Raw genomic sequence first — 10280 nt, 5'->3', positions numbered from 1 at the left:
AGAAAATGCAAGTGGACACTCAGGTTGCCTAGGAACAGGAGCAGTGACATAATGGCGCTCACAAATGACTCTGTGAATGGGTTGTCTGAACAGATCTGTCAGGATCTTAAATGCGGCAGCGTCCATTCTATTAATAAAACCAGCTCACCTGGCAACATCACCTGCTTTCAAAACTGTTCATACCAACACGGACGTTTGGAGAACTGTTCACTGAGTGTTGGAAGTTCCTGCAGTGTGATCCATGAAGTGGTTTGTGGTAAGACTTTTCTTTAATGTCAGCAATCAGAAAAATCTAATCAGTTATATAAATTTTAATATATATAGACGCTGTTTTAGTTTACATGAAATTTCCGGTTCAGTCTTCATTGACTCAACCTTCACAGTTGTAAAGCATCAGTCAGCGAATATTAAATTGTTCTGCATTCAAGATGGATGTAGCCAATCAGGATGCTAACATAGTCACACAGATTTCACACACCATCTGACAGCGAACGGAGTGTTCAGACTAAAACTTATGTAACTAAATATCAAGGAAACTAGATACAGTTGAGGTCAGATGTTTGTTACCATGGACACCTCAAATAGGTGCTTTTGTAGCCATTAGCAAGCCTCTGGTATAACTGTGGCTGGATATTTGACCACTCTTCTCTGCAGAAATGGCAGAGTTAATTTAAATTGGTTGGTTTTCTGGGCATACTTTCAAACATAGTCCATCATTTTCAAAAGGGTTGAGGTCAGGGCTTTTGCAAGGCTGCTGGAGAAGCTTCATGTTAGCCTGCTTAATCTATTTAAAAACCAGTTGTGTGTTTAGGATTATCTACAAATTTAATCCTGGACCTGAACTAATTAGCCTCTGAGGGTAAGAGTTTGGTTCTTCTTCCAGATCGTGGCAAAACGGTGACATAAACAAATAACTTGGACAGACCTACAATTGTTTGAACTGATGATCTTGGATTCTGCAGTTTTTGTGTGGATTAAAGAAAATCCAAAATAAACTCAAACTTGTTTTTTAAAGTCATAAAGAACAGTTCAAAATAATCATTAAAAGACTCAAATTACCATAAAATTCATATCCATGATGGATGCATGTGAGAGTCTGACCACAACTGTGTATATTAGACTATCACAGTAACTATAAGAAGAAAACTGGATTTTTTTTGGTTGATTTCACAGAGAGGCACATGTTTCTTCGGAGCATGAGGAGACAAACGGAGCTCTCCAGTCATTTCTTCTACTTTTCTTCTACTTACTGAAATATTATCTTGTCATGCCACTGAATAAATACTAACTAATACAAACACTGAGACACAGTTATTATTATTATTAGCAATAAATATTGCTATGTAGACAATGCGGCCTACATAGCAAGAAGCTTGCTAACTGGAATTGCATAGAAGTGTACTGTGTTACTGCAAGGCTGGATTTGCAGTAGGAGGATTAAAGATATTTTGCTGTTAAATATTTCAGACAAGCAGGACTTTTTGCATTTGTTGAGGAATTTGCTCTTGCTGCTGTGAGATATCAGTTTGGTTGTTTTTGAGATAACATCAAGAATTCTGAGCATCGTGTCAGATATAAATCTGAGCGTTTAGAAAGAACTGAACTTCTTTGTCATAACTCTGACTTTGATGTTGAACACTACCGACGAACAAAACTGTCATTCTCGGAAAAATATTTACATTCATGATTTCTGGGGGCACCATGACCTGTCCCTGGGGCAGTAACCTGCCATTGTACCCTTACAGATCTGTGGGAGGAAACTAGAGCACCTGAAGAAAAACAAAGATTAGGCGAGGTTTGAAACCAGAAGGTTTTTTTCTCACACGCCAAATTTCCAAAACCGACATAGAACGAAACTCCTCGGAACGTATGAAATGCTTTTCATTTAACCTAAACACATAAACAGGAAAACCTCAAAATCTAAAAATGGAAGGAATATTTTATCAATTTTTTTATCAATATTTTTTTTTTAAAGAAAGGGAATTGTCATGTATTTTAATATAATACACACACACACACACACACACACACATTTTATGGACCATCAATTCAAAAACAGGCGATGAACAGTCTGAGATAGCTTAAAAATAACTGAGGACTATTGTTGTGTTTATCTGAATTTGAGGAGTGTGACCGCATGTCATACATGCCCTTTCCTGTCTATAAATGACTTCCTGCCCTACGCGCTGGTTTATTCTCACCTCCTCTTGTCTGTACAGAAGTCGTGAAGCCATCACTAATTCTCACTGAAACCTTTCCCAATATGCAGCAGCAGGCCTAAGTTTTTATCTGCTCCGTCCGTCATCGTCTTTAAGCAAACACTGGTTAATCATGTTTGAGGTGTGGAAGCTGGTAGGGATTCATTATGTGTTAATATTACAGATCACAGTGGCTCTACCAAAGTAGTAAACCTTTACATGTAGAGTTTTTGGAACTGAGCAACTACAATATTTTGCTTTTATAATTTATAACATATAGCTGAGATCTAGAAATATATTTTAACTTTCAGTCTCCATCTAACTTGGAACAGCAAGGCGTTTTATTGAAAAACAAAAAAATAAAAAATGGTTTTAGCAAACATGAAGTGACCCGTTGCTTAGTGAAATCCTGCTATGAAGCCTCAAGCATTGTGTTTTCAGACTGAATGTGATGAGCGACCTCACTGTGAAATCTCTACACCCTGGTTATTCCTCCCTTCTAATTATAAGTTAAAAAATGACTCCAACACAAAACAAGTCATTGAGCCTGTAAAGCAATCTGAAAAGGGTTAACTGAGGTCACAGAGGAAGGCAACCCGGAGATATGCCCCCTGCTGGATGTTAAAAATAATGCAGGTTTAACACACTTCCAGGATGTCTTTCAGTCCCTTAGACTGTCTATAACTGAATCAAAAGGACAGAAATTGATCCTTATCATACCGCTGTTCCTGACCCACAGTCACTCAGTGGGTTTAACTAATTAACTTCATGTTAATTGGTTAAGTGATTGCCTGCTTGTTTATTATCCAAATTTAAAGAAGCAAAAATATGCAACCTTGTGTGTTTCCCTGACAGAATTAGCCTCAGGCAAAAATAACTGAGCACTAACCTTTAGATGTAAGGATTTAAGAAACAAAAAAATCATAAAGAGCTGTGATTTTTAAGCAATGAGAATTCATAGTGGAAAAGATTCTAAGTATTTGATTGGTGACTGTCAGATCTGACTGTAATAATTTCAGTTAACACTATCAGGTCATAAGATTTACATCTTGATCACCAGACTGTGCTGTTAGGTTAATTATTTGCACGAGTATTAATGACGAGAGCACAATAATAATGACAGGGTGTCATCCTCAGCACACCAGCTTGTGCGACTGGCAGGAGGGACACACCGCTGTGCTGGACGAGTGGAAGTATGGAAAAATGAGCAGTGGGGCACCGTGTGTGACGACCACTGGGACCTGAATGATGCTCACGTGGTGTGCGCCCAGCTCGGCTGCGGTTACGCCCTCAATGTGACGGGCCAGGCCGGCTTATTTCCCCTGGGGAAAGGACCCATCTACCTGGACGATCTGAACTGTACGGGCAACGAGGAGAACCTGTGGAGCTGCCCGGCCACACGGGAGGGGGATCAAGACTGTGGACACAAAGAGGACGCTGGTGTCGTGTGTTCAGGTCTAGTTCAAAAAAGTTTATTTATACATGCAGAAATAAGAAAATGTACTCTGAAAATTGAATGTTATTAACAAAACAACTCTGAATGTGAACATTTATTCTTGGAGCTTAACTTGCTTTCTGCACTGGTTAAAAAAACATCTTAAAGATTTTCGTTGTTTCTTCTAAAAGTTACATATAACTAAACTTCAAATTTATGTTTCCATGAAATGTGATCTTCACTACTAAAAAAATGATCAGCAAAAATACAGAAATATTGAATGAGTGATGTGTAGCAAACAAACATAACTCAGGAGAAACATCTCTGTTCTTGCATTTTTGAGAATGAGGTTAATTATGTATGTCATATGTTAAAAAAAAAATCAAAGTCATTATCCTTAGCAGTGGTTTATCACCAGCTGATTTACTTGCATTATTTTTTGGGGGATGTTTTATGCCATTTTGCTCCAGTAGTTTTACTCCTTGTGACATCTGTGTCTCTGCAGAGATGCGAGGCCTCAGACTGACTGGAGGTATGGACCGCTGCTCTGGTAAACTGGAGGTGCATCGTAACGGCAGCTGGTGGATCGTGTGTAATAACTGCTGGAATGAGAAGATGGCTTCCATTGTGTGCTCCATGCTGGGCTGTGGTGATAAGGTGGAAAAGTACACCCAGTTTAATCCTCCTCTCACCCACAACAACGGCGCGCTGTTTTACTATAAATGCGATCAGAATAAGAGTCTGTGGGAGTGCAAGGAATACATAAATCATCGGTTCCTGTGCAAAGACTCAAAAGCTTCTGGTGTCATTTGTGAAGGTAAGGGACACAGTTTGGTGTTTTTATTTGTTATATACTTGTTAAACAAACAACACTCAAACAAAACAGGAGGAATCAATGAGTGCGAATTTTATTAATTTATTTATTCATTAGCAACTCTTTGAAAAGGGCTTCTTTGCACATATTAAAGGGATCAGATATTCAGGATAAAAACAAACATCTGGATTAAATGTTTAATACATTTTAAGGTGGAATTTTGTAAAGACTCTCAATTAAAAAAAAAAAAACATTTCCCCACCCCACCTGGTTGCAGCAGATGGCTGCCGCCTTTTGAGCCTGGTTCTGTCAGAAGTTTCCTTCCCACTGTCGGGAAAGAAACTTCAGGGGTGATTGTCAGAACTTTCTCTGTTGGGTCTTTATCAAACAATAGAATGCGCTTTGAGGTGACAGTTGCTATGATTTGGCGCTATGTAAATAAAATTGAATTGAAATTTTATTGTAATTAACCAACGTATTTCTGTCTGTGACTTAAATAATTACGTGTTTGAAGTGCTTTTATTCGTGTGCCTACATATTTATTTATTCATTTAACAGTTGTTGATTGCAGTGAGTCGTCCTCTGAGGAGTTTCTGTTCAATAGTTACGGAATCACATAAAATGTCGTCGTAGCATAAATAAAATTCACATCCAGGTGAAACCAGGTGATCACGTCGTCCTCAGATTTCTCCGTTTTGTTGAACAGATTATATTTTTGTTCTGCAGGTTCTCTGGGGTTTCCTAACGCTACCACGGTTAATCCAACTGTAACACCTCAATGGACAACTGGTAAATATTTACAGTTTTATTTTATGAAAAAGTACTTAAATTATTCTTTGAAGTATTATTCTCAGTACCAGTTTCTTAAACGTCGCGGTTAGTCTTGATCCATAATCAGAAAGTGAAGTATTTGTTTCTTTTCTGTGCATCCAGCCAATGGAACCACAGCCGCTGTTGCTGCTGCAGATTTGTCTTTTGCGTCTCTGCCGCTTCTCTCCACCATCTCTCTGTCCATCCTGCTCCTCGTGATTGTCATCACAAACACGGTGCTCTGCTGCCATTACAGGAGAAAACACGGTTTGTTCAGATTTTATTAGATAAATAGATTATATTTTATTGTCCTTTTTTAAATTTTTTTATATTGTCTGTAATGATGGAAATACTAACATTCAGTTTATTTTGACAGTTTTCATTAAAAATCTTTTCCATCAGTTTTTAAAAATATGCTTATTTCCCCAAACAAATCATATTACTTTATAGAAATGTTTTTATTTTCATAGGTAGATGTTTAACATTTTATATTTCACTTTATGAAATCAATAAGGGTGAAACATGCTGCACAGCTCCTATTTATTCTAACAGTGTAATGTTTTTTTTAGTTAGAATCTGTTTTAGTACAGACAGGAAACAGGTGGATATAAACAGATAAAAGATGACGCATTTTACTGCCAAAAAATAACCTTAATTTAAAATTAAACCCCCATATTAAGATACGTTCAAAAAAACAACAACATCTAGAATATTTTCATGACACCCAGCTTGTCCACAACATTTAGGAAGTAATGGGAGAGGTCAAATTCCTAAAAGAGGTACAAATTAATTTAATGTACTAGATTGTGAAAGAGCTGCAGGCTTACCTTGACTTTGAAAGAAATTAATCTGAAGTTAGTAGGATGAAGAAGGCACACATTTAAAAATATGTTTTACCCAGCTTCTTCCTAACACGAGGAGATGACATTAGTAGAACACACTAAGAAGGTAGCATATATTATTTTGGATTTCATTATCAACATTTCTAACTATTTTCTACTGCAAATCCAAGGCACTTTAAAGCCATACACTCACTGTAAATCGCTCAAAAAGTAAGGCCTTATGATAAGAAACATTCATGAAATTTTTTATAATTTTAAGATGCTGCGTTATAAAAGTGCAGAATACAGAAATTAGTACTCTGACATTATACAGCAAAATGTTAAAGAAAATCTAAATATTTCAGTACATTAAAGTTTGAACTATTTAATCTGTTTTATTAAGTTGCGCTGCGGGGCCTCTAAATGTCATACGCTAATGACCCACGTCTTGTTTTACATGTGCACAGCTTTCTTACTCCAGCAGACGCGCAGCAGCCCACGAGCTCCATCTGGTCAAAGCAACAACTATCACGAGGCTGTTAATCTCGTCAAAGTCACCGCCAACCCGGCGGAAACTGATGGTCAGTGGTCGAACAATTCAACATGTCGAACACTAACACAGCTTTTTTCTTTCTTTAACCCCGCAGGCATATCTATCTATCGATTTATCTATTTAATAGACATGCACGGTAGTGAGGAAGTTGCAGATTTCATCTCATCAAATCGTTTAATCTTTTTTGTGTGTTTGTCTCAAAAAGTCCCCTCCAATCCCAGGCTTCTTTGGACCCAGCTTAGTAGTGCTGACAGCACGTCAGTAGATACAGACTATGAGCAGTATGACCCAAGCATTGACCCGTCTGTCAGTTTATCCACCTTTCGGAGTGAGCCACGTTCTTTTATTTTTCCTCTGCATTTATGTGTCGTTTCTCAGCCGTTGCTTCTTTGTCTCACACTGTTTCTGCATTTTGCGGTTGAAGCTGCTCTGTCTATCTGCATGTTTGTGTGTGTGTGTGTGTGTGTGTGTGTGTGTGTATGTGTGTGTGTGTGAGCAGATCATGCTGTTTTGCACTGAATGTTTGCAGGATGCTCTGTAAAATATTGCATTGTGTGCATCGTGTCACTTTTTTTAAAATCCAGATTCTCAGCGATACAGAACAGACGTTAATCCTTTGATGAGGCCTTCAGGTCTTGAGAGCCTTTGTGAAGAAGGTGAGTCACAGTTCGTTTGCAAAGTTGTAACACTTTGCAAAACTCAAGCAAAATGCATCATTCCCATTAGAAACTACTGCTGTGACAACAATCTGTAAATGGAAGAGGAACACTGACTTTCACTTTTAACCAAAAACAAGACAGAAAACATAAAGAACAAACAATAGGTACAAAATAATCATCATCATGATAAATCTTTATTTCAGACTCATGGTCTATAAAAAAAATCAAATCACATAAAACACAAGAAACAAAATAAAAAGATAAAATACACATTCTCACAAATCAGATTCCCACATGACAGTTATACAAGTGTCCTGAAAACTTAAAGGTCCACAACGATGCAATTATCCAAAGAAATCTATACACAAGATTTCTTTGGATAATTGACCTGTATTGACATTAGAGGCTACAAACATCACATTTACCCTGAGACAACCTGGTTTCTTCAGTGATAACCTTGTAGCGTCATTAAAAGTTACGTGAAGTTTCTGCTTTTCTGTAGTTCATCCATTGTGCCGTATACAGCGGATGAACAGTGTACCCTAAAGATGCAAACTGTACAGTCATTAAATTTGCGTAACAGGATGTTTGCTTGTGCATAGATCAGCATGCATTATCTATAAATATCATCACCATCATTTGTTCTGTCATAAGTTGCGCAAGATATTTGACCTAATTACAGAGGAGGTTATTATTTCACAGTTTAAAGCGAGCAAATCATAACAGAACGAGGTCATCCACATATAACTCTGTTAGGACTAAATTAAATATCTTGTTTCTTAATGGATGTAAATGCAGGACATCTTTTTTTATGTGTCCCTTAGAAAAAACCCCAATAAGAAATCACACGTACAGACAGTTCTTGTTTGTGTCCCAGCTGTGCTACTTCTAATTTCTCCATTTTGTGTTTTATTTTTAAGGTCCGCAGCCCTCAAATACAATGACGGGAGCCTTTCCAAGCTGTAACGGTGCCTCGACATATCCTCAGTATGCCAGAGTGTCAAAGATCTCAGTGGACTCCTTTGAGTCGTCCAGCACCTCCTCCGGGGAATGCTATGAAAACTTGCCCAAAGATTACGTCAACGTGACGCCTGGTGAGTTCGCTTCACTCCCCTCAGTCCTTTTTTCTGCCAAATAAATATTGTGGAATATGCTTATTTGTTTCCTTGTTGGGTGCTGGATGAGGATGAACGTGGTCATGCCTGTAGGTCAGCTTATTTTCTCAACTTTTCTCCTTCCCTCTTCCAGATAGACTCCATGTTTTTTTTTAAATTCAGTTTTTGAGATACTTAGGGAAAGTGTTGTAGTTTACATGTTATAAAAATAAAAAAAGTCCTGGGATTATTCTAGCTTTAAAAAAAAAATAAAAAAAAATATTGTTGTGTGATATAAAATTCAAGAAAGAAGAAGAAAGGCTGATAGTCACGTTTCAGTTCATCGAGGGTAAATAAATAAAACATGTAAGTCCATCTCAGACTGTCTGAAATACTTTTTTATTCAATTAAAACTGAAAAGCTTTTGCCGTTTCAGATCCTCTACCATTGGAGTCGTTTGTTGGTCCTTCTGATGCTTCAAAATTCTCATATGGTCCTCTTCACTCTGGACAAACCTCAAACATGCAGAATTCAGGTAAATCTCAATAAACAGACGTGCAGCTGTGGAGGAATAAAATGTAAAACATTTACTAATCTCTCTGAATGTTTGATGATCAGATGATGACGAACTCTACTCGCCTGTGAGCCCCGACTGAAACTCTGTGTCTGAGGATGACTGCACAGCAAACCGAGGGTGTGGGAAAGTGTGAGAAGAAGAAGTCGTTTTCGTAAAGGAAAGACATCCTGTAAGATCAAGAAAATGTAAGACGCTTACAGCGATCAATGCTGGGATGTTCAATGTGATTGATTAGCTTTTTAAAGCGAGTTTTATTTTTGTACACAAATGCAAAGCAAAGGCTGGAAGTCTGGAAGGCACAAAATGAACATGTGTTCTGTGAATGTAGCAGAAGGAACTGTAATATAGAAACAGATGACAAATTAAAAAAGGAAACCCAAACTTCTCTAATGCTGTTGGGGGGGTTTTGCTCCCAGTATTTAAATCCTCTTTTGCTCTTACACCGAAATGCCACAGCACACTTATCCTACAGTTAACCATATCCATACCAGTTGTAATGGTCTCTCCCTGTGACCTATGAGCATGATCTCATCCCTGTTGAACTCCTATGGCAGATTATGGTTTGACATGTTAGACATTGCCTTTAAAATAATTAAAAAGCCATATTAGATTTAAAAAAAATAAAATAAAGCCCTCCTACAGCAGCACAACACCACACTGAGACACTTTACTCTGGGATTTCTTTGAAATTGTCACCTGTCTGTGTCTGTTTTGTGTTGTTTATTAAAAGATTTGTAATATTACAATGTATTAAGTTAATACATGTTTGGCGCATTTATTTCTTTGGATGTAGACACGAAAATCTTCTGAGCACCAGCATAATTTCAACAACTGTTATGAGCACAACATAGCCAAAAATATGTGGACATCCAAACATTACCCAAATAATTTTCTTGTAAAAAAACCACAAACCTTAATGTCTGTGAAGGTTCTCAGTCATCCAGTTTATCGTAGTCTAAGGAGCTTGGAAAGAAAAGCGTCTGGACTTGAAGAAGCTTCTCGGATGAGAGGTGAAACGTCTTCAAGCAACTTAAAGAAGTCCAGACGCTTTTCTTTCCAAGCTCCTTAGACCACAGACCTTAATGTGGACCTATCATGGGTTTCCTTATTTTGTGCTATATACACTGATACAAGGTGGAGGAGGATATTAAATATAGTTAAATACTCTATGCACAAGTGAGCCTTTAGAACAAAATGCTTATTTTCAGTTTTTCCTCTTCTTGGATCTGCACAATGTCAGTGACAATGGATATTACTGATATTTTCAATTCAGGCGAACAGGTCCAGCAGTTTGACCCTTCTGTTTGCTGAAGGCAGCC

General features: G+C 37.7%; 1 protein-coding gene across 1 annotated transcript in view; it reads left to right on the top strand.

Annotated features, from left to right (window-relative positions):
* Positions 1-9901, top strand: part of LOC102201062 (T-cell differentiation antigen CD6-like) — a 12684-nt gene extending 2783 nt beyond the window's left edge. The window contains exons 3-13 of the mRNA XM_005739788.2: positions 3-256; positions 3336-3653; positions 4139-4450; positions 5174-5236; positions 5381-5524; positions 6546-6659; positions 6837-6959; positions 7216-7287; positions 8211-8384; positions 8821-8919; positions 9003-9901. Of these exons, the coding sequence (XP_005739845.2) occupies positions 3-256; positions 3336-3653; positions 4139-4450; positions 5174-5236; positions 5381-5524; positions 6546-6659; positions 6837-6959; positions 7216-7287; positions 8211-8384; positions 8821-8919; positions 9003-9040 (1711 nt within the window). The 3' untranslated portion in view covers positions 9041-9901. The remainder of the gene's footprint in view (positions 1-2; positions 257-3335; positions 3654-4138; positions 4451-5173; positions 5237-5380; positions 5525-6545; positions 6660-6836; positions 6960-7215; positions 7288-8210; positions 8385-8820; positions 8920-9002) is intronic.
* Positions 9902-10280: the final 379 nt, after the last annotated feature.

Source organism: Pundamilia nyererei, unplaced genomic scaffold, assembly GCF_000239375.1.
Source record: "Pundamilia nyererei isolate P.nyererei 1_Seehausen unplaced genomic scaffold, PunNye1.0 scaffold00093, whole genome shotgun sequence".
NCBI classification, from domain to species: domain Eukaryota; kingdom Metazoa; phylum Chordata; class Actinopteri; order Cichliformes; family Cichlidae; genus Pundamilia; species Pundamilia nyererei.
Note: the sequence above shows the minus strand (reverse complement) of the source record. Positions and strands in the feature narration are given on the sequence as shown.